Source organism: Pezoporus flaviventris, unplaced genomic scaffold (genome assembly GCF_033815535.1).
Source record: "Pezoporus flaviventris isolate CSIRO_AGI_PZ_B2104156 unplaced genomic scaffold, CSIRO_AGI_Pfla_v1 ptg000040l, whole genome shotgun sequence".
Taxonomy (NCBI): domain Eukaryota; kingdom Metazoa; phylum Chordata; class Aves; order Psittaciformes; family Psittacidae; genus Pezoporus; species Pezoporus flaviventris.
Genome location: NW_026892588.1, coordinates 2,918,766 through 2,941,482, shown reverse-complemented (window position 1 = coordinate 2,941,482; position 22,717 = coordinate 2,918,766). Strand labels below are relative to the sequence as shown.

The following is a 22,717-nucleotide window of genomic DNA, read 5'->3' as shown; positions in this document are numbered from 1 at the left end:
GATCATCAAGTCCAACCATTCCCCCAGTTTCTACCACTAAACCATGTTCACTAATGGCCTCATCTACACGGTTTTTGAACATTTCCAGTGATGGTGATTCCACCACTTCCCAGGGAGACCATGTAACTATGCGGATCAAATCACGAAGACAGATTGGTCTTAAACTTTCCTAAAAGAACCCTACATATTACAACTACTAAAAGCAAATTAGAGCAATAAGAATAAAATTTTAAAAAGCCCCAAAAATGTTGACACTTTCCATTTGGCAGGCATATCATGAGAGAATGGTTCTGGATTATGGTCAGATTTGGGAACTCTAAAAGCTTCTGCTGACACCCTGTGTAAATTAGCCTGACCTGAAAACAAACCAGGTAGCAGCGGTTTGGTTTTATGTGCCGGGCACTCCACAAGCCTGACCTGCACTTTTGCCTATGGTGAAACAACTGCCATTAAACTATAAAACAAAAGACTGATCATAGCAGAGCATTAGGTCATGCAGGATGAGTGCCTAAGCAATAGGATATTGGTAACAAGAATGACAGCTGTTCTTTAGCCTCAATTTCCTTCCCTTTGTTGAGAAAACACAAAAAATAAAAGATACTGTCTTAGATCATCCCAGTCCCGTAAAAGTAGGTTTAACATCATTACCACTCCTTTGAAACAGATCCTAATGTAGAATGTTTAGATATTTATACTGTTTGGCTCATTTTAACTAAATAAACATATTCTGACAGTTTGATTCTATTATGTACACTGTAAAAGCAGATGTTACATCTTTGCATCTGGAAAACTCAAAACTGCATAACCAAGAAGAAACAAACAACTTTGTTCATTCACAAGCCATAGTCAATTATCTAAGTCTGTTCACTAACCTTTCACATTGAGTAAGTGTCCATAGTGCTGTTCTCAAACTTCCTTTTATTACTGCTCTATATCTGGATAAAAAATAACTCTTATTATGTCAATCTTGTCTAACATTAGTAGAAAACACACACAGCAGTTTCAGTTTTCCAGAGGTCTGGCAACAAATCATTCTGATGACTGGTAATACCATCCCATAAAATTTTTTTGCAAGCTTATGGAAAGCTCTGCTGAATCATTTCCCAAGCACACTCCAACCCTGTGGTCAGCATGATAAGGTAACAATATATAATAGCAATTAAAATAAACCTATAGTTTTGTACTGAAATCATGAATATCGCCATAGGAATTTTTAAGTAGCTATGTGACTGATATTCCTCAGACAAGAAGACATCATTTCATAGGTTTTCTGGTTCATGTTATCTCAAGACTACATTCAGAGCACACTAAACTGCCTGCTGAATCAGTTTGACAGATTTAAAGAAGAGCAGAGAAAATGGAGTAAGTTTATCTGAGGCCTCAAAACTCAATAAAAGAACATTAATACCAACATTCTGCTGCAGTGGAAGGCATTGTAAATCTGATAAAAAAGAAATTTTATACTCTAAACTTGGAATACCTGGGAGGATATACTGCTGCATTTCAAGCTACTTCTGTGGCTCCAAGGCCTGCCCTTTTGCCACCAATCTTAATGGAAATGGAATCATGCCAAAATTGTGACTTTGGCCTCCAAATAATAAAATACAAAGAAGTAAGTGCTAATAAATCAGAAATACTAGCAGGTCAATCAGGGTAATTCCTGCTAAGTGATTACATAAATGGCATAAAGATAGCATTTATCTAACGAATCAAATGCACTCAAAGAAGCACAAGAGGGTAAGAACTGGAGTCTCTATTATGTACAACACTTCATTCACTCTCACTGATAACATTGTTTGGCAGAGTTCTCCATTTATGGACATCTCTCTCTTCATTATTAACATGAAGGTAATTTACTGTGCTAATACAATTAATACTTACTGTTATATATTCTGCTTAAATTAAGTCTGTATCAGATACTGCTAAAAATATTGTTGATCATCCTATTGCTGATTTTAATGAAGATTTTTTTTTTTTTGTACTCCCTTAATACCTTTCCAAAAATGACTAAACTTTTCTACTGAAACTAGAAAGAGCAAGCTGACACAGGTTCCTTGTTCAGATGAAGACATCTAATGCAAAACAAATCTAAATCCACAGAGCTGAAGTTTGGCAGGATTGTCAGTTAGAAAGGCAGGCCTGTAATGAAAGTGTCAGGTGATGTTATTTTAGGTGACTTCAAACATAAAATGTCCAATCCCTTCTTTATGTACCACAGTGTCTATTTTCTCTGTATGCACCACATATATGGTTGTATGTGAAGCAACTACCATTTTGTTTAAAGCTATCAGTTTATGTACCATCAGGCTGTTACAGATAGGATGCAGGGTTTGGAGGGAACAAGATTCTTTTTTTTTTTTTTTTCCTAATAGGAACTCTACAGTTTTGACAGTTCTGCTAAAATTTCTCCTCTCTTTACTAACATTTTAATCGTCATTATCCTGGTGAGCGTAATACTCTGATCTCTGTATGAGTTTTTGTATCTAAAGCTAGCATGTTTCCATGAGAGCAAGAACAGACAAAGACTAGGCACCCCAAACTGAAAGAGACAAACTGCATTCCACAAGACTGCTGTATCTGTGATCTGCAACAAAGTGATCTTTTCAAGGGACCTTTTAATCAGGTTTACAGTGAGGTTTGTCTCACAGCTCTGTCACCTACATGTTAATAACACCTTCTCTTTAAACCCACTGTTTTCCATTAGTCTTTACTATCTTCCAAGCTAAGGCTGCTATGAGTTTTACTTCAGTTCACTGCACCACAAGTACTAACTCCTGGCACTTCACATTAATTTTGCATATGAAATAAATACTTTATAATACTGTAGAGTTGACCTAAATATATGTAAGCCTCTATATATTCTAAAAGAAAGGCTCTAATGAGAATAATAATTCAGGTTACAAGATAACTCAGAGAATACTTAGGAAATTAGAAAGCTGTCCATTATACTACCTTGAGATAATAGTCAAGCTCACAGATGCTGGCAAACAGAGCTGAGAAGTGAAATGCAGTAATGCTGGGACGTGCCACATTGCCCCATAAACAAAATGAACAATGGCTGAAGTCTGGAGAAACAAAGAATTTATATACGAAGGGTGGCATCCTGGGTAGAACAGTCAAGGCAAAGAAATATTGGATCCCCAGGACTGAGCTGCCAACTACAGCACACAATATATTTAATACAGCAGGTATGGATCTAGCTAAGAGTGCCTGTTAGATTTTTTGCCTGAATGTGAATTTCCAAGCATATGGAATGAGTCATATGGATATAGCTCTTATTTTTAGACCTCTAGTACTTACCTCAGAGAAAAAGAAAGTGGACTGGTGTTTTGATCTTTTCATTTGGCACACTGAAGATAAACTAGAGGTGCTTGCGATTGGTAACCCAAACTAACACCTTTCTTTGCAAGAATCATACTGTAGTTTTTTTTTTTACCTTAAAATGCTCTGTCCTGCTTCCAGAAAACTTTTAATTGACATACAAATTCAAAACCTGACAATAATAGCCAAAAGGATCTAAGCTGAAATTTCAGGAAAGCAATGTTGAACGGATTGGCTATGCTGAGGTGGCTTGTAAAGAAATTACCCATAGGCTGAAACAGTACTATAGTGACTCCCTCCTTATAACTGTCATATCTCTTGTTGCAATCCCATTATAGCTGCTGTGTTTCTAACTAAATCACCAACAATAAAAATGGGCAGAATTCCTTTATTACAGAGCTCCAGTCCATTTTTTAGATTTACAAATTTTAATGTGTCAGAATGAAACTGCTTCAACTACCAGCATTTAGCTGGCCAGTTATTTGGAACATCCTTTTTTTTTTATTTTTTTTTTGTTGTTGTTGTTGTAATAAAAAAGGGTCCTTTTTAATGCTTTGTCTTGAGAACTTTCAAGAGATTTAAAGGTAGCTTTGCACCTACAGGAAATGTTTCCTGCAACAGTGGATTACCAGTTCCTTTATAATACACTTCATTACACACACATATCCACGCTTTATGGAAACACTGCTTGTGTTTCTAACAAGAAGACAGTTATAAAAGGGTATATAAGGGTATAAAAGGGCACTATACACAGTAAATATTCTCTACAGCTTTATTCTAGTTTCTAACGGAAGCAAGGCCTGTGATTGCACCCTGCTGCACTACAGGAGAAGGAAACATTGTTTTGGTGTTTCTTTTTTCTACCTGAAAATATTTTTCAGTAAAGAGGTATAAGAATAGCTGTGGGGTCACATAAAAAACACCCCAAAACCCAACAAACCAAACGAAGCAGAGATTTTGATTTGTAATGTCTGCATCGAAAGTCTCCGTGGAGACACTACATGGTTCCAGCTACTTTGTATATAACCCCTGGCGAAACAGTGGCTAGCTCAGGACATGGAGAATAGGAAAGGAAAACAAATACATAATAACATTTCCTCTACACACCTATTTAAATTGTAGCAATTTGTGGATCACTGTTTTCTTGACTCAGAACTGGTACCCTTGAGTGTAACAGCTGTGAAAGATACTCCTTATTTTATTGCTTCATTTCATTGTTTCTCTCCTGCCATAAGGTCAGTCTTGGCTTATGCTTTGGGCCTCTTCTCCGCACTTGACTTTTTCTATTATGACAACTTCCCAGGAGAAGCTAACAGCAAAGGAATTTCTTCCCTTCCCTGCTGTTATTTTCTTGACTAACAAGCTCTATCCCTTCATCTTTCACTTACCTTCCTTCCCGTCTTTGATTCCTCTGGAGCACACTCATCTCTCTCTGGACAGGACCTTATTGAAGTTTTCAAGGTAAAATACACCATGTGTGCTGTTCATCCCCCACTACCTACATTCTCTAACATGGTTATCCTTCGCCTACAGGTCTTCTTTCAGTGTTCCCACCTCTTCTCCAGTGTCCCACCTCAGCTGTTTTAAAAATCATGAGTTAGACTCAAAAGTAATGAATTTTACTCAAATCATAACTTTGGAGCAATCTTATCCAGATTCTAGATCCTGAAATTCTGTACTAAAATATTTCAAACATTATTCTGCAATCATTAATGTAATGAATTCAAAGTGAAAAGAAAGTCTTAAAGTAAGCTGAAAGTCTAAACTCACCCAGAACAGTTGACAACACTGTGCCCCTTTTCTTGTTTCAGGCATTCTCTTCTCACTTATCTTCATGGGTTTGAGTTGTTTCAAATCTTAAGTATCTGTCTTTACTGTCTTTACTTCTCTGGAGTGAAACAGGAGTTGAAGTAATCTCTCTGTCACCCTTTTGTTTGTTTGTAAACACTCCAGGGCAATCTAATCCTTCCTACTGTGTTGTAGGATGGAACACACAGGGCTCCTAATCTCCAGGTGAACACTTGTACCAAAAGGAGTATTTTCTTTACCAGAACCCCAGTGAATTCAAATATCTTCCATGTTATTCCTCTCCTTCTTACAATGAAATGAGTGGGTTCGAATTTATAATTCAACCTGGCAGCAGGGCTAGGTGAAATTTTCTCAGCAGTGGTTGTGTTTCGACACTTCCAGAAACCTCATATTCTCCATGTTGGGAAAACCTGGTTTCCTAATGATTCTAATAGGTCATGTCTGAGGTTGCAGGACCTTTTGCTGACAGGTAGATTAAGAAGAAAAACACATCCTTTCACATCCACACAGCCTTCAGGCTCGTGTCTTTCCTACTGAGTGAGAGGCAAGCCAGGCTCCTTCCCGGGGTTTAGTTCAGGGCCCTGTCACACTCTCCACTGACGGCCTGACCCCTCTCACCAGCGCAGTCATCATGGTGCACACTGAGACACCACACTGCGCAGGCAAGGGCTGTGAGAGTCTCTTCCTTTGGTCACTCACAACTGTGCAGGGCTGCTCATCCTCATCACCATCACCATTAATTGCCACATCAGGACCATTAACTACCCAACCGGGAGGCCTGAGGTCGCACCAATCTCCATGCATAGGGAAAGTAAAGGCCGTCCCACCGAATCCCTCACAGACCCCCTCACCGCTCCCACGCGCCAAAACTACAACTCCCAGAATGCCCTGCAAGCACAGCTAAGGGGCAGCCGTGGCCTACATAACCCGGCATCCCGCGGGGTCGCTTTTATCTCGCGAGGACAGGGGGCTCCCGCTGTGGCTCTCGCGATAGCGGCGGGCCCGGAAGCTCCACGTCGTCGGCTTGGAGTTAACCGGTCCGCAGCGACACCTCGGCGGGCGGCGCGGACGCGGGGCCATGGTGAGTGCGGGACCGTGAGGAGAGGCGGAAGGTGGACATGGAGCCAGGCCCGTGAGGGGAATGGGAAGTGAGGAGGCTTCGGAGGGTGCCAGGGCCGGTGTCGAGCCGGGCCTGGAGGTGTCGGGGACCTGCCTGAGGGAGCTGGGCTTAGCTCTGGGCAGGACAGGCCCTTTGACACAGGCTTCCCTCTTCCCGTAGTACCTGAAGAACCTGTGGTGCTGTTCTGTGGTTTAAGTTACAGGGCTCAATAAGAAGAAAGTATTCGAAAGTCCTCCAATATCCTATGGTTGAACTCGCAGAGCAAATCTCTTGCGCTATGTTACTAGTAGGGTATTCATCAAGCTGCCCTAACGGGTGTAAAAGTGCTTTGAGTACGTGTTGCAGTTAACCTCTTAGGTCAGCAGTAGTTTGATCCTTAATAATAAGTTTCAAGGATAAGCGCAGAATCATGTGTGATTACCTTGCCTCCTTTTCTAGTATGTATGGCAGGAGAAGTAAACCACAAGTTCATTCTCTACTGTCAAGAATGATTTTAGTTGGAAGGGACCTTAAAGCTCCAGCCCCTTGTCACAGGCAGGGACGCCTTCCACTAGAGCAAGTTGCTCCAAACCACGTCCAACCTGTCCTCGAACACTGCCAGGGATGGGGCAGCCACAGCTTCTCTGGGCAACCAGTGCCAATGGCTCATTCCCCACACAGGGAAGAACTTCTTCCTAATGTCTGATCTCAGTCTCCCCTCTGTCAGTTTAAAAACATTCCCTGTGTCCTGTCACTACAAGACCTTGTCAACGATTCGGATTTCAGATGCCATGTTCATAAATTACAGATGCAACATGACAATTAGGTATCTTTTTCTCCTTTCAATATTTAACATACATAACCGCAGTTTTTACTAAGTTTATTCCACCACTAAAAATGCACAGCGCTCTGGTCAGATACTACCCATTAAGTTCTCCGAGCTAAAATGCTGGCAGCATTAAGTGAGCATAACAGTCTTTGAGTGTCTAAATGAATCTATAATACCTTAAATATTTTAGAAAACCACTTTGCAGTACTTCATGTCTTTAAAATACTTCAGCTGACGTTGCCAGTGATGAAAGTGAAAGCCTTCTTTATAAGGGAAGGACTTAAAACTTTCCCTTCTGCAGTGTTTACAATGTAGGTTGCATTCTGAAACTTAATATTGGAATTATAGAAATAAGTTTATGATGGGCAGATGTTGTGTTAGCTTGTGATAAGTGGCTTTTCCACCTGTTTTTCAGGTGAAGCAGGAGAAATACTGATTTTTCTATCGGTTGTATCAGAAGTGAATTCTCTTTGCTTTGGTACTTGAGGGACACAGGAAAGATGTGCAGTGTATTCTTCTGTTTTGGCTGTGATGAAGATACTTTATACAAGATGAAAAAATTCTGAATTTCACAAAAGTGAATTAAATTGACTCATTGCCATTAGTGGGGATGTGATGTTCCAGAAACCCCTACAAAAACCAAATAAGCAGATGGATAGAAAAGAATCTGTCTTCTTGAAAAGGAGGATTGAGTCCTTTTATTTTAAGGTTTAACTTCAGCTTTCCTTCCTCCATCATATTTCTCTGCCAGTTTTGGGGGGGGGGGGGGGGATAACCTGATATTCTCAATTCTATCCCCCTCTAGCCTCTCCGACTTGATATAAAACGGAAGCTAACAGCTCGGTCTGACCGGGTGAAGAGTGTAGACTTGCATCCCACGGAACCATGGATGTTGGCTAGCCTTTACAATGGCAGTGTCTGTGTTTGGAACCATGAAACACAGGTGATGATTTTGGTTTTCCCATATTATGAAGCCTTCATAACTGACAGATGTATCAATTCTAATTTTCAATACTAGATACACAAGAAGATTCTTAAATCGCTGTTGCTAATTGACTACAGTCTCCAGTGTCTTACTGCAAAAGTGACTGTAATAGTAGACAAGGAATATCTTTAGCTGTGACTTTAGTTATGTTTTCTTTCCTAAAAATTTACTTTACAAGATTTATCTCCTTTGTGGATTCCTTGCAAATGAATGCCTTTCCTTCTGAAAGGTTAGGTGTCTCTGGCTTGTCCCTGCCATCTGTATTTGTGAAGGCTGTAGTAACTCTTAGACCTTTCTCTATCAAGTATAGTTGAAATTGAGCAGCAGCTCCAGAACCATTCAGAGGTGGGTTTGAGTTAAGAATGAATGGAGAGCATAAAGATGTTAAAAGAACAGAAGAGGCAAGTACCTCCTTTTTTGGAAAGGTGTGTTCCTTTTGAAAAGCGAGCATGTAATGTTACAGGATTCCTGGAGAGTAGCCAAATGCAACATAATAAAACATAGTAAAAACCCCAAACATATCAAATCTGATATTTTCTCCAGTGCTATGAACTTGTTCTTTTTATTTTTAGACTCTGGTGAAGACGTTTGAAGTGTGTGACCTACCAGTGAGAGCTGCCAAATTTGTGGCAAGGAAGAACTGGGTTGTTACAGGAGCTGTAAGCTATTGCTGTCTTGTGATTTCCATATGGAGTACTTTCTCCAGTTTATTTTCATGCTGTTCCTTTGTAGACCACATAATAATATGATTTGATAAGAATTTGTAGAAAAGAAAGGAGTATTTTGCTACTCTTTCCCCAAAATTCTGCTCTTGAAGTAAACTTAGAAACTTAAATTTTCTGTTTGAAAGGAGGGCAGCCTTTTTTGTCAGCTAATTCTGCATGTAGTGCAAGTTAGATCTAGGTCTGACTGTTACTGGAACACACTCAGTACTCAATTTTGACTTAATATTAGTGCTTCATCAACTAAGATGAAACTGTTGACTATCCTGGATAAGATGACTTAGAAGTTTCTTTCTACTTTTGTTCTTGGTAGTATAGAAAATATTTTTTTCTTAGTTATACTTACCCCTAGAAAAATCCTCTGCTTTTATTCCATGAGTCTGCCTTGAGTGGAATAGTTTTATTCTAATCTTGGTAACACATCTTCCTTGATGGAATGAGTGGGTTTTGTCTGAATTGAGGTAATGCATAAAATTGTCATCTCTAATTTGTTTCTTGTCTTCTGCCTTAGACACAGAGTAAAAAAAAATTGCTGTCATTTCATTGTCTTATGCTGCTGTGCTGCAGTTACTTCAGGAATGCATAAGTTAGCACTGCTTCCCAAGAAGTACAACACTGCCCCTTTGGCATCACATGAGTTCAAATATCTGCATGGGAACTGGATTAGAAACTGATGAAATTTAGACCCATTTTTATTTTTTATCAGTTTCTTGATCTGATTCGGTGTGCAGCTGTATTTGTCCTCACCTTCCCAAGGGAGGCCGCACCGCTGTAGCAAGAAGCGGTAAGGAAAGGGCAAGACAGCTGCTCTCAGCAACAGGGCTGGCTGAGTCTTAGTGACTATGAAACAGTGACATCAGTCATTGCTTGTTCTGTGTGTTCCATGTTAGTTATACTGATGGGCTGGTCTCAAAAGAACATAATTTTCCTTTTGTGCTGTTCTGACGAGTGTTTTCTGTAGATGTTGCCGCTTAAACAGGCATGCGTGTGAAAGAGAATAAGTAAATGCTTTGGATAAAACAAGTAATGTAGAGTTTATCACAAAGTTGCATTTACTTCGATGGCCTTGTAAGTCATGGTCATGTGGTAAAACAGAAGTTTTACCTGGTGTTTTATTCCTTGTCAGATTGTTCTCCAGTTTTATTCGTATTTTAAAGGTTTGGGAGTACTGCTTGTAATAATACTGTATCAGACATAAAATTATATCCAGTCCTCACCACCACCCCTCCCCCCCCCCCCCCCCCCCAAATAAAGCTCAACTTGAGAAAATAAAGTTGAAATCTTCTTTCCACAAGACTTGGAGCTGCAACTTCTTTCCTTCTGGCCCCACAGTATTAAACTGTAAATTTTATGTTGGAGGACTTTGTTTTGATATTAAGCATTAATAATTCTAAAAGCATTTTTGCACTTTTCCGTAATTTTAAATCAAATTATTTTTTTTAATAGGCCTTTTAGAATTGAAAATTTAGGTGAAGTTTTTTCAGTTTTATCAATGTCCTGGAATAGGGTTGGGTAGTTTATAGATTTCTGAATCAAAGTATGCTTTGTATTATTAGCAGTGTACACAATACACATTTTCTTAACCATTTTGTTGTTAGAGGCTCTTCAATGGTAGAATATATTGGTTTATAGCTGCCCTGCATTGAACATAAGGTGTATTATACAGACTCCTGTTTAAAGGTGGTTTTTCTTCCCTTTCACAGGATGACATGCAAATCAGAGTTTTCAATTATAACACCTTGGAAAGAGTTCACATGTTTGAGGCCCATTCAGATTACATTCGTTGTATTGCAGTGCATCCCACGCAGCCTTTCATATTGACAAGCAGTGGTAAGAGTTCTTTGGTATATTTATATATCTGTTAACCAGCTATATTTAGGCTTTTGTTATCTGTCTAGTGAGGGGTTGCATGTTTTTTCCTCTTTCTGCTGAAACAGGAATCCTTGAGCAAGTAGAAAATGTGACAGTTATCACTTTGTTATTTGTTTGCCAGATGCATTCATGTTTTTTTTAATGGGATATCATCTGTACCTATAACTTAAAATGTAATAGTTTATGTTGTTGTCAGGGAAGACTGAAGAACCCTGTTGCTTAATATCTGTGCTAATTATTTGAGAGTCTGCTGCGCTGAAGTTCTGCTTAAAAAAGAAATTACATAAAGGTTTGGATTGTGTTTTCAGCTGGCCATGTGACTTGCAGCAGCAGGTAACTTGCATCTTTCATCCCCAAGAACTATTGAGCTATCTTATTTGAGGTGATTGATATGATGCGTGATTGAAAGATCACAGTATCCCAATAAATCTTGCCCAAGAACATCTGCATCATGTGACTCAGGCCTTTTCATTCCTGGAAACATTACTAATACAGTCAGAGCTCTGCAAGAATGCAGAGAACCTTGTGAATCAGAAGCACCATATAGTTGAAGCTAATATATTTACACTTCAAATAAAGGTGCTAGAAAGCTTGTTTGTCTCTGCTTCCTATTCCTTAATGCTCATCAGAGTAGGTGCTGCACAACAAAGCACAGGTTGAATTCCTGAATATCTGCCCAGTATTTTAAGATTAATAATTCAATAACTAAATATTCTTTCTTAATCTCCTGTTTATAAGATAGATGTATTGCTTATTTAGTTTTATCACTATTTTACTGGACAATCTATTTGAGAAACTTGTACTCCCTGTGGCCCTCCTGCAAGGAGGGACTAGAAATCTTACAGGTGAAAAATACATGGGGTATTAGTAACGCCCCCTTTCAAGGGGGCAGGGATGAGTGAGCCTTTTAATGCGTTAAGGATTCTGTAGCTGAAGAAGATAAGTATTGGAATATATTAAACTAACCAAAGCTTGGCTGTTGGTTTTTATCTCTTTTTCAGATGACATGCTCATTAAACTCTGGGACTGGGATAAAAAATGGTCTTGTTCTCAGGTGTTTGAAGGACACACCCATTATGTCATGCAAATTGTCATAAACCCAAAAGACAATAATCAGTTTGCCAGTGCCTCTTTGGACAGGACAATCAAGGTAGAGAAACTGTAACTTGGTTTTTGGTTTGGGGGTTTTCTTTTTCATCAGTAAGTAAATATCAGAGAACACAAACCAATAATAATGTATGGACAGTGGGTCAGAATTCTTAAAAGAAGGTGCAATAATAGAATTTTTCCTGAACAAAGACCTGAATGTTGGTCAGGTTTCTGTGCACCTACTAAATGATTCAGCAAAGCATCTTAACTGCTATGTAAAAGGTGTTTTTTTTCATGCTTTGGTCTGTTTATTGAATTGTTTACAAAGGTGTATTTAGCCTTCTCATGGTAGACCCTGATGAGTCTCACTTGCTGTGAAACTGTATTTAAGTATCTAGAACTATAGGTTTAGAGATGTCTGAGCAGTGAGACTTCCTCACTTTCCCTAGAAATTCCCAGTATGTTGGCCAGGTATCATTTCATATATTCTCAGATGCTGAGATGAGGTGTTTATAAATGTTGATTTGACGTGATAATCATGGGGAAATAGCAGTGTATCTACAACTGGACTTGATCAATTGAGTCCTCATTTAGCATGAGATTTGTCATTGATTTAATGTAACTGGAAAGAACACAATTCAGGACCCAGTTGGGGGCAACCTGTGTATGCACAAATTGTTAATTGCTTTTTCTGTGTCTATTAGTCAATTTCGTAAATAGTTACTACTTCTAACAAGCAGTGTCTTATATGATTTTATGTTATTTTGAGGTGAGCACAATGTGGTTTTTTTGTCCATGGTGGGAGAAGGATTGGTTGTTTGATAACCAGTTGTTTGGGTTCCTCACTTAGGAAAACAACTGTGTCTTTTGGAAGTAGTACATCTGAATACCTGCTGTGTTTGGCAAGGTTGGCCTGAATGCCAAAGATTTAAGAACTACATGCACTTTTTTTCTGGGCAGGTCTGGCAGCTTGGCTCTTCTTCACCTAACTTTACCTTGGAAGGCCATGAGAAAGGAGTGAACTGCATTGACTATTACAGTGGAGGAGACAAGCCATACCTCATTTCAGGTGCAGATGACCGGTTGGTTAAGATCTGGGACTACCAGGTATGTCTTCACCCTTTCATAACCTTTTATACAGACTGTCAAAGCAAAACCATTAGTGAAGAAACAGAGAAAGAGGGAAAGTATTTGAACGGACAAACAGATTTTGCCTCGTTTTTCCTTGGAAAGAAGAAAGTGGGGATGAAATATTTAATGACTTGTATGTAAATAAAAAGAAAAAATATTAACCCTTGAGAAAAGCTGCTGTGCATTTAAATAACTTCAAAATTAATTTGAAGAATTAAATCTGAAATAAGGTTGCCATTATTAACATTAGGGATTTTTCTTCTAATGCAGTAATTGTGCCTTTTGAACTTCTTTCTTTGGTGGATTAAATTGCTCCTCTTCTATGTTCAGGTGTAAATTTCATTAATGTATCTGCTCTTTCCATCCTTTTTTTTTTTCCTCCGTTTTCTTGGTTCCCTTTCGTCTCCTTTTTCATTCTGTGCACGTTCGTAGGCACACGTGCATGCAGAGACATGCATGTACATTGGCAGGTTGCAGGGGTCATGAGGTGACTTGTTTGAGTGCCTTACAAGAAAGGGAGGTTGGATCCAGGGATTCAATTCTGTTACTGGAACTTGAAACTCTTTAAGTTCTTCCTGTGCATAAGTGCATGAAGGGCCAGAAGGGCAAGAGAAAGTTTGTTAGTAGTACTTTCTGGCTGCTAAACCATGTTGCCCTAGAGTAAACCCAAGTTTGGAAGGTAAAGCTGCTGCCGTTCAAGTATGCAGTACAATAATGACTTTTGCATAATGATGCTTCAGTTTTGCCACCGTCTACAGTTGTAGACATCATGTTGTCTAATCAGAGTTGTCTCAAGCAGAATAGGCCTTCCTTTCATGACAGTGTGAATAAATAGTCTCAAAAAGACAATATTAGATGTGTCTTCACCTGTAGTTAGATTCAGATAGATGTTTTGCCCTTTTGTTGTTTTTTTGGCAGCAAACTCAGCTTTCTGTCTTCCTTTAATCTGTTGTGCTACGTAGCTCTGAGAAAGCATATCTTCTAGGTAGAAACACATCTAAAAATAGAGAAAAACAACAGTGCCAAGGGAAATTAGTATTTTCTTCTGGGGAGGAGAAATTAATACAATCATAGTTTTTAATATATTCATGCTATTGTTTGAACATCGTGGAAATAAATGTTATTGGAAGAGATCTAGAGCAATAGGTTTTCAGGTAAACTTTAGATTTGGGGGGGAGACCTTTACTTCTCTTTCAAGAAATGGAAGGTAAAAATTAGTGACGTGTTTATCATCTTTACCTGTGCTTCCTATTCTTTCCAGAATAAAACCTGTGTGCAGACACTAGAAGGACATGCTCAGAATGTGTCGTGTGTCAGCTTCCATCCTGAATTGCCTATCATTATCACAGGCTCAGAAGATGGTAATTTTGTATTTTCTGTTACATAAAGGATAGGGGAGGAAATTAAGGGAGTACTCTACTTGTGGTGTGGCTTCACACCTTCTGCCCTCGCACTGGGCAATAAAAGGCATGTGTTTCCTTTTCCTCTAGGAACTGTGCGCATTTGGCATTCAAGCACTTACCGCCTGGAAAGTACCCTCAACTATGGCATGGAGAGAGTGTGGTGTGTGGCCAGTTTAAGAGGATCCAATAATGTGGCATTGGGGTATGACGAAGGCAGCATTATTGTTAAGGTACAGTTAATGATTTTAAATGAGAAATGGTGATTCATCACTGTCCTGTGTATAGAGCAAGGGATTTCTGTTTTGGTGATACGTAAACCAGGGAAATTTGGCATTTTACTTTGCATTTTCAGACAGAGGCATGTCGTTTCACTAGACTGGGTGACATGGTCTAGGGTGAGGAGTCCTTGGCGAGGGCTTGGAACTAGATGATCTTAAGGTCCCTTCCAACCCAAACTGTTCTGTGTACATGTGTTCAGCTGAAAAGAAACTCAATGTATTTTCTGCATATGCTCAGTTGTTATGCTACACTTCTTAGCTTGGTCGCGAAGAACCTGCCATGTCCATGGATGCAAATGGAAAAATTATTTGGGCTAAACATTCAGAAGTCCAACAGGCCAACTTGAAAGCTATGGGCGATGCTGAAATCAAAGATGGAGAAAGATTGCCACTGGCTGTAAAGGACATGGGGAGCTGTGAAATCTATCCTCAGACAATTCAGCACAACCCCAATGGAAGGTAATAGATTTAAGAACAAAGTACTTTTGACATTTATGATTCCTTTTTTCTTTCATATTGAAAACTTTTTTGAATGAAAGATATTAGTTGCATGTGTGCTGGTGGCTGGTGAAAGAGGTGTGTCAGTCCCAGGCACTGTAACATCAGGATAATGGGCTTCACCTGTAAGAGCTCACCACTTGAACAGACAAGTTGGACACTGTAGGTAGAGGAAGAAGCATGCAAACAAAATGTATGAGGTAATAGCAGCGAACCACATCCTTTTCTCATTTCTCTTGAATTGTCTTTTGTTAACAGATAAATTAAAAGAAAAGGTAAAGGGATCCAAGGTACAAGAACTGCTCAGTGGAGACAAGAGGGAATAGGAAGTGGCAATATGCTGCAGAGCAAATCCAGTTCTGTGTCATTTCTGCAATATACAAAGTTCTTTTATTGTGTCTGCATGAGCAGTGATTATATTGGGCTAGGGGCCTTTGACTTTTAAAATCATTTATCTACTTGATTATGCCTATTGAACTGAACACAGGTATCTAACAAATGAATCTGTCTTGTGCTCTAGGTTTGTAGTAGTGTGCGGTGATGGTGAATACATCATCTACACAGCAATGGCTTTGAGAAACAAGAGCTTTGGTTCTGCACAGGAGTTTGTGTGGGCACATGATTCTTCAGAGTAAGTGTTGCAGATGCTCATGTTTGTATTACCTTAACTTGCTGCTGTTAGTGTTTAGGTTGTACAAACCACCCTGGCCTGAAGACTAAAACCTGTGTGGATAATGAATTCTCAGTAACTTTCCTACTTAAAATTTTATTTCCAGCACTTTGCTAATTACTGAAGATAAATTAAATGCAGTTGTTTTGTAGCAGCTTATAATTGCAGTAATTCACTGCTTTGGAAGCTGAATGGTGCCTGGGGTTGTGTGGTTTGTTTTGTTTATTTCTTTTACAATGCAATCTCTCTTTAGGTACGCAATCAGGGAGAGCAACAGTGTTGTAAAGATATTTAAAAACTTCAAAGAGAAGAAGTCATTCAAACCTGATTTTGGAGCAGAAGGTAGGAATTTACCTTTCAATATAGATATGTTGGTGTGGTTTTTGTACAGTGTGGATTTCTTCCACCTTTATTTTCTTGCAGGCATCTATGGTGGCTTCCTGTTGGGAGTCAGATCTGTTAATGGCTTGGCATTCTATGATTGGGAAAACACAGAATTGATTCGCAGGATTGAAATTCAGCCCAAACACGTGAGTTTCTAGACATGACTGAAGATACTCACCTCTCTGTGTTTACTGATTGCCTTGTTTTTTACTAGATTGCTCATTTTTCTTGATTGAAGCCAAGCTAATGATGGAAGTAATAACTTCAATTTCTTGGTCATGTAGCAGAAAGGGACAATAATCCCTGTATGTGTTGGCTTCTGGGGTTGTAAAGCTTTTGTTAGATGCAGTATATTTTAATTCATACGTCCTCCTTTCTTAACCTGGAGTCTCTAAACCAGTGCTGTTGTTGATTCTGATGATGCAGATTTTCTGGTCTGACTCGGGTGAGCTCGTCTGCATTGCTACAGAAGAGTCATTCTTCATTCTGAAATACCTATCAGAAAAAGTTGCAGCAGCCCAGGAAACACATGAAGGTGTCACTGAAGATGGAATTGAAGATGCTTTTGAGGTACCTTCTGTTTTAAAAAAAAAAATGGAATAGGATTAGAGCAGCCTTCCGGTATCTGAAGGGGGCCTACAAGGAAGGATGCTGGAGAAAGACTCTTCATCAGGGACTATAGTAATAAGACAAGGGGTTATGTGTTTAAACTTAAACAGAGGAAGTTCAGGTTAGGTGAAAGGAAGAAGCTCTTCACAGTGAGGGTGGTGAGGCACTGGCAGAGGCTGCCCAGAGAAGTGGTAAATGCTCCATCCGTGGCAGTGTTCAGGTTGGACAGGACTTGGAAGAACTTGGTCTAGTGAAAGGTGTCCCTGCCCAGGGCAGGGGTTTGGAAGTAGATGATCTTCAGGTCACTTCCAGCCCAAACCAGTCTGTGATTCTGTCATGGAAGCAAATTTAGTCCTTACCATAGTCCTAATAAATTCTAGTTTCTAAAACACCAAGTACCACATGGTACACATGTGCCTGAGGAACACTGTTTATCATTTGACTTTGGTCCCTTGGTGAGAGCATCCCTGTTTGAATACCAGTATGACAGACCTTTGTGCCTGCATTTCTCACTGGACATCTGTTTACTCTTCTCACAGAGTTATAAAGGTTATTTCTACAACACGTTTGGGTACCATGTTTCCACAGCTTAAACTTTCTCTGCAATTTTCACATTTTGAAATGTTACTGAAATTTGAGAAGTGGGAAAAAAAAAAAATCGTGCTGTGAAATGTCAGCAAAATATTTCAGAAGGAAAATGGTCTTCGATTATGTTGCTTAATGCTTAGCTTGGTGCTTGCTTCCTAGATTTATAATTGGCTTAGTTATGAATTAGAGATCTCTTATGTTTACAGCATTTGTGTAAAACTAAAAGCATTTATATACTTCTAATCTGTATCTAAACTTAATTTTGCAACTGATAAGTATAGAATATTAAATTCAATTTGAAAGTGCAGTAGTCTTACTGCTGTCTAAAGTCCCTTTTTATTTATCTAATTAAATTAACTTAATTTGCAGGTTCTTGGTGAGATCCAGGAGATTGTGAAAACAGGCTTGTGGGTAGGCGACTGCTTTATTTACACCAGTTCTGTGAACAGACTCAACTACTATGTTGGAGGAGAAATTGTCACCATTGCCCACTTAGACAGGTGAGTTGCTGCTTCGGGATGTAAGCAATTGTTAAAGGTTCTCTCAACAAAGTTGGGTGAACCTGTGTTGTGTATTAATACTCTTTCTTATGTGTCATGCTAATGTGTAGTGGTAATGGGATTGTGGAGGGAGACAGCTGTGTTAGGTGGTAGTATATGTATATATGAACCTTTTTATGTGAGTATTCTTGCTATCAAAGAGCTACTAGATTTTTTTTTTTTCTAGAGATTGTTTGGTAGTGGATCTATTCAAGATGAATATTCTTTGTTTTGTTTCAGAACAATGTATCTTTTGGGGTATATCCCTAAGGACAACAGACTTTATTTGGGTGATAAAGAGCTAAACATTGTTAGCTACTCTTTGCTGGTCTCGGTGCTTGAGTATCAAACGGCTGTGATGAGAAGAGATTTCAGTATGGCTGACAAAGTCCTTCCCACCATTCCAAAAGAACAGAGAACCAGAGTTGCACATTTTCTTGAAAAACAGGCAAGAAATCTACTTCTTGGTTATCAAAAACTTAAAAAATGGGTTTATTCGTATTTCTAATTGAATTTGTTAAGCAATCCCAGTTATGTTAGCTGTAAGCATAAACTTTGGTTAATGATATGTTTGAGAATACTGTGACCTTCCGTTAGAGGGTTTTTGTTAAAACATCTGTTTGAGCCTTAACTGTCTAATTTTGGTTTTAGGGCTTTAAGCAACAAGCTCTTGCAGTGTCCACAGATCCAGAGCATCGTTTTGAACTTGCTCTTCAGCTTGGAGAATTAAAAATAGCATACCAGCTTGCAGTGGAAGCAGAGGTAAACATACTGAATTTGGTGATTCATACTAGTTCTGAGTATTATGAATCTGAAGAGGCCTTGTAAGAAAAGACAAATTTATGTGGGGATGCAGTACTGCTCCTTGAACACTGTATAAATGCCTCCAACTTTCCTCAGTGAAGCTCTTCTGTCTGTAAATCAGAGTGATTTGAGCTGTGGGATGGAGGCAGAAGAAATGGTTGCTCAGAAAACTACAGGAACTTCTGGAGAAAACAAAATGTGAACCAGGCCTTAATCTTCAGTATTTAACAGTGAGAGGAGGAGTGACAGGACTGAAAGCCTCTAGGCCATTGTTCCAGCCTTGACAGACTTACACTGAAGCACTGGGAAGGCTGACAGGCAGAGATTTGTCCGATAGCTCTTATTCAGAGGGTTGATCTCTGTTTGTGTTGTAAGCCAATAAAGTTAAGTGATAAAGCATGTTAACTTAGTTACAGACACAAATGCCTTTCTTATATTCTGAAGCTTAACTTAGGAGTTGTTACTGTTTAAATTGCCTAAGTTATTCCTACCTCCTCCCTCCATGCTTAATGAAAAAGTATTTATTTGGTGTAATGTTATAGCTGTGTAATGATAAAACTTGCTATATCATGTTGTGAAGCTGCAGTAAACATGGTATCTGAAAGGGAAGACAAGTTTAACGGTGGGATGTAGCACCTTCACAAGTAAACTTACATTTTAATGGTGGATGCTCTGAAAAATCTTTAAATGCTGCTCAGAAGTGTGAGGGTTATTTTTTGTCTCTCTTTCCTGCCCTCCCTCTCCCTTTTTTGTACCATTAGTCGGAACAGAAATGGAAACAACTTGCTGAGCTTGCCATTAGTAAATGCCAGTTTGGCTTAGCCCAGGAGTGTCTCCACCATGCACAAGACTACGGAGGACTGCTGCTCCTGGCTACAGCTTCAGGAAACGCTAACATGGTGAATAAGTTAGCTGAAGGAGCTGAAAAGGATGGCAAGAATAATGTGGCGTTTATGAGCTACTTCCTGCAGGGAAAGTAAGTAGCAAGCAAGAGATGAAGCTAGGTATGTTCTGCTTTCCCAAGTACAAAGAACCTCCTAGATTCTTTACATTGTTAGCTACAGCTAACTTAAGACTTGATGGAGAAAGATTGTAGCAGGTACAGAGAAGCCGATGCTATTTTGTGGCAGCTGCGACTTTAAAAACCTGAATGGAAAGCACTTTAATAGGATAAAGAGGTAATCTTACATAAAAAAGAAGTCTGTAAAAATCACATTTTAAAACCTTCTAGGCTCGACTCCTGTTTGGAACTCCTGATTAAAACCGGCCGTCTCCCAGAAGCTGCTTTTCTTGCACGGACATATTTACCAAGCCAAGTTTCAAGGTAACTTCTAAAGCACATGCAGAGCATTAATAGTATTGTCCAAGCTAGCTGTATGTAACAGAGACTGTTTGCATCTCCAGGGTGGTTAAACTGTGGCGGGAGAATCTCTCTAAAGTCAATCAGAAAGCTGCGGAGTCCCTTGCTGATCCTACAGAGTATGAGAATCTTTTCCCTGGACTAAAGGAAGCTTTTGTTGCTGAGGAATACGTTAAACAAAGTCTTGCTGACTTGCGGCCAGCCAGGGAATATCCCCTTGTCACTGTGAGTAAGAAATGGGAGTTCTTGTCTCTAGAAGAGCAATACTTGGTGCTGTGTAAAAGCAGCTTTAAGCAGGTCAGTGCAACCACTCAGACACTCCATGAAGCTGTGTTTTGGTTTTCTTGTAGCCAAATGAAGAAAGAAACTTACTTGAAGAAGCAAAAGGATTTCAGCCTTCTGGAGTAATGGCATCTGAGGTCAGTGTTACTACTAAGTATTCAAAGAAAGAACAACTTTGCTGTTGTACGGTAACATGTGCCCTGGAGAATATTGTGCCCCTAATGAACAAATCATTGCTCTTAGTGGTTTGACTGTAAGCACTGCAGCTGACTTCTGTGTTCTTTTGTTTCAGGCTCTTAGTCTACTTTAACTACTGATGACTTCTTGACTGCAGTTTTTTGTGTGGTTACTTGCGCCATCTTTTGTTAGTGTGTGTAATCACAGCATCTTACCACTGAACTTACCCTGCAGAAAACCAGTTTCAGTTGCACATTCAAATGCTGCTTCCCCTGCTGCTAGCTTTCTAAAAGCTCAGTAGTTGGAACGTGAGCACTCTTGCATATTACAGGAATTAAAAATGTTTAATGTTATTTGCTAGTGTGTGGTTATGGAATAAGACTATTCCGTATCTTACTGCCTAGGAATGTCATCTCAAGTGTACTTTACATTTGAACATGAAAATCAGAATGTGAGAGCTTGTTAAAGACACCGGTGTTGGCACAGCTATTTGAGGCTATAAACTTCTAAAAGAACTGCAGTTGAAACAGAGAGAGAAACAGGAAGTCACAACTCTCCATTCTGTCTCCATTTTTTTCCTCACAGGCGATGTGCTACAAACCTTGAGTGACAGTTCAGAGAAGTTAGCTGACTTGAGCTAACTGTAGTTATAAGCTGACTCGCCTTTAGTGACTGTGTTTCTGTATCACGCACAACAAGTAATCACTACAGCACGATCAAACTTGTGTGCACATTTGTTAAAAAATATACAGAAATAGCATTGCACAAGTTGTCTAAAGCAGATTGGAGCTAGTTTGCATTAGAAGCTGAAAACAGGACCACTGATGTCAGAATATCTTTGCATTCAACTAATGATTGCATGGAAGTCCTTAAAACAGCAGGTCTCTCTTACAGCTGAGGCTGAATATGGGAAGCTTTGTGGGAGTTAATGAACCTAAGTACAGCTAATTGAATACTACCATTGTTGATCACTTATGTTAAGATAAAACTTGTGCAGCAGTGAAGAGAGAAGGGTAAGTGTTAAACTGCTACAGGGCATGGAACACAAAGACCAGCCACAGTACCAGTATTGACTGCCTTTGCTAAAACTGCCCTGACAGTCTCAAATAGCCTTGTCTCTTTCCTGCTGAGGACCTTGAAGATCACTATGCTTTCTAACAGCACTTCAGTATTTGTAATTTAACTGGTGGCTTCTGAAGGTTGTTTTCATTGTATCAGTCCCATCATCAACTGCTTTAAATAAACTTAAGTGGGGAAGCAGTAGTCTCTACTGGAGTGAGGACTAGAATGCTTAAGGGCTGTGAAGAAGTGGTTCAGGAATTACTGTGGGAATCTCTGAAAAAGAACCACAGCAGGAGGGGAGGTTATAGGTCTGCTGCTCTTGTCTTGCTTTTCTTAAAAGAACTTAAGGAATGTCTTTTTCATTAGAGGAAGGCTGAAGAACCAGCTCCATCTCCTAAACAAGATGTGATGAAGACGGTTTTACAGAGTTCTGATCTACTTCCAACAAACGACCAAAAGGTACCAAGATCTTTTTTCATGAGCAAGCACTAAACTCATTTTACATAAAACACTCCAACTGATAATGTGATTACACCTGGAAAATGTCACTCTGTACACTAACAGACCCAGCCAGCTTGGGACAAGTACAGTGTATAATCCCTTCCTGTTCTATGCAGAAGCTGTACACAGTAACAGTTGGTCAGAACATGGTGGAAAGTTACATCTCTGAGCTGCCTTCTTATCAAGAAGGCAGCTTCCCTCTACAGCTTCTGTTCCATCCAACTGCCTCAGTTTGGTATTCTGCAGAACATGTGAATACACGGTACAAGCTGGAAAACATGTAACCATATTAGCATCTACTTAATCTAGACTTCTGTTTTCCTAGACCCTCCTTGACTTGGAAGATGACTTGGATAACTTGGACTTGGAGGATATTGATACCACAGATATCAATCTGGATGAAGAGATCTTAGATGAGTGAACATACTATTTAAATAACCAAATCCATTACTCCAGACAAGGAAATGAAGATTTAAGGGTTGTGTGCTCCAAGTTAATTTTTTTTTTATACTGCCAATGGACCATGTACATGTAGAAAGAAGGGTGGACCCAGGAATTCTAAAAAAAAAACAGCCTCTAGTATGTTGAAAAGTAAAGATGTAGGCCTGCTCCAGTGCATACTGAAAAATCACTTATTAAGCAGTTCAATAAAACCCTTTTACCCCTTCTATTCCTGAGTTCTCCCATTATTAGCAATTCTACTAT

The 22,717-nt window shown here is 39.3% G+C and overlaps 1 protein-coding gene across 1 annotated transcript; it reads left to right on the top strand.

Annotated features, from left to right (window-relative positions):
* Window positions 1-6,053: 6,053 nt before the first annotated feature.
* On the top strand, window positions 6,054-22,682 carry COPB2 (COPI coat complex subunit beta 2). Its single transcript, XM_061465447.1, has 22 exons — window positions 6,054-6,211; window positions 7,864-8,001; window positions 8,616-8,702; window positions 10,469-10,595; window positions 11,639-11,787; window positions 12,687-12,833; window positions 14,119-14,218; window positions 14,348-14,490; window positions 14,798-14,997; window positions 15,557-15,667; window positions 15,960-16,048; window positions 16,130-16,236; window positions 16,517-16,660; window positions 17,657-17,787; window positions 18,067-18,274; window positions 18,478-18,588; window positions 19,392-19,606; window positions 19,862-19,954; window positions 20,035-20,215; window positions 20,341-20,409; window positions 21,878-21,970; window positions 22,338-22,682. The coding sequence occupies exons 1-22, from the start codon at window positions 6,209-6,211 to the stop codon at window positions 22,431-22,433; spliced, it is 2,742 nt and encodes a 913-aa protein (XP_061321431.1). The 5' UTR covers window positions 6,054-6,208; the 3' UTR covers window positions 22,434-22,682.
* The last annotated feature ends 35 nt before the right edge of the window (window positions 22,683-22,717 follow it).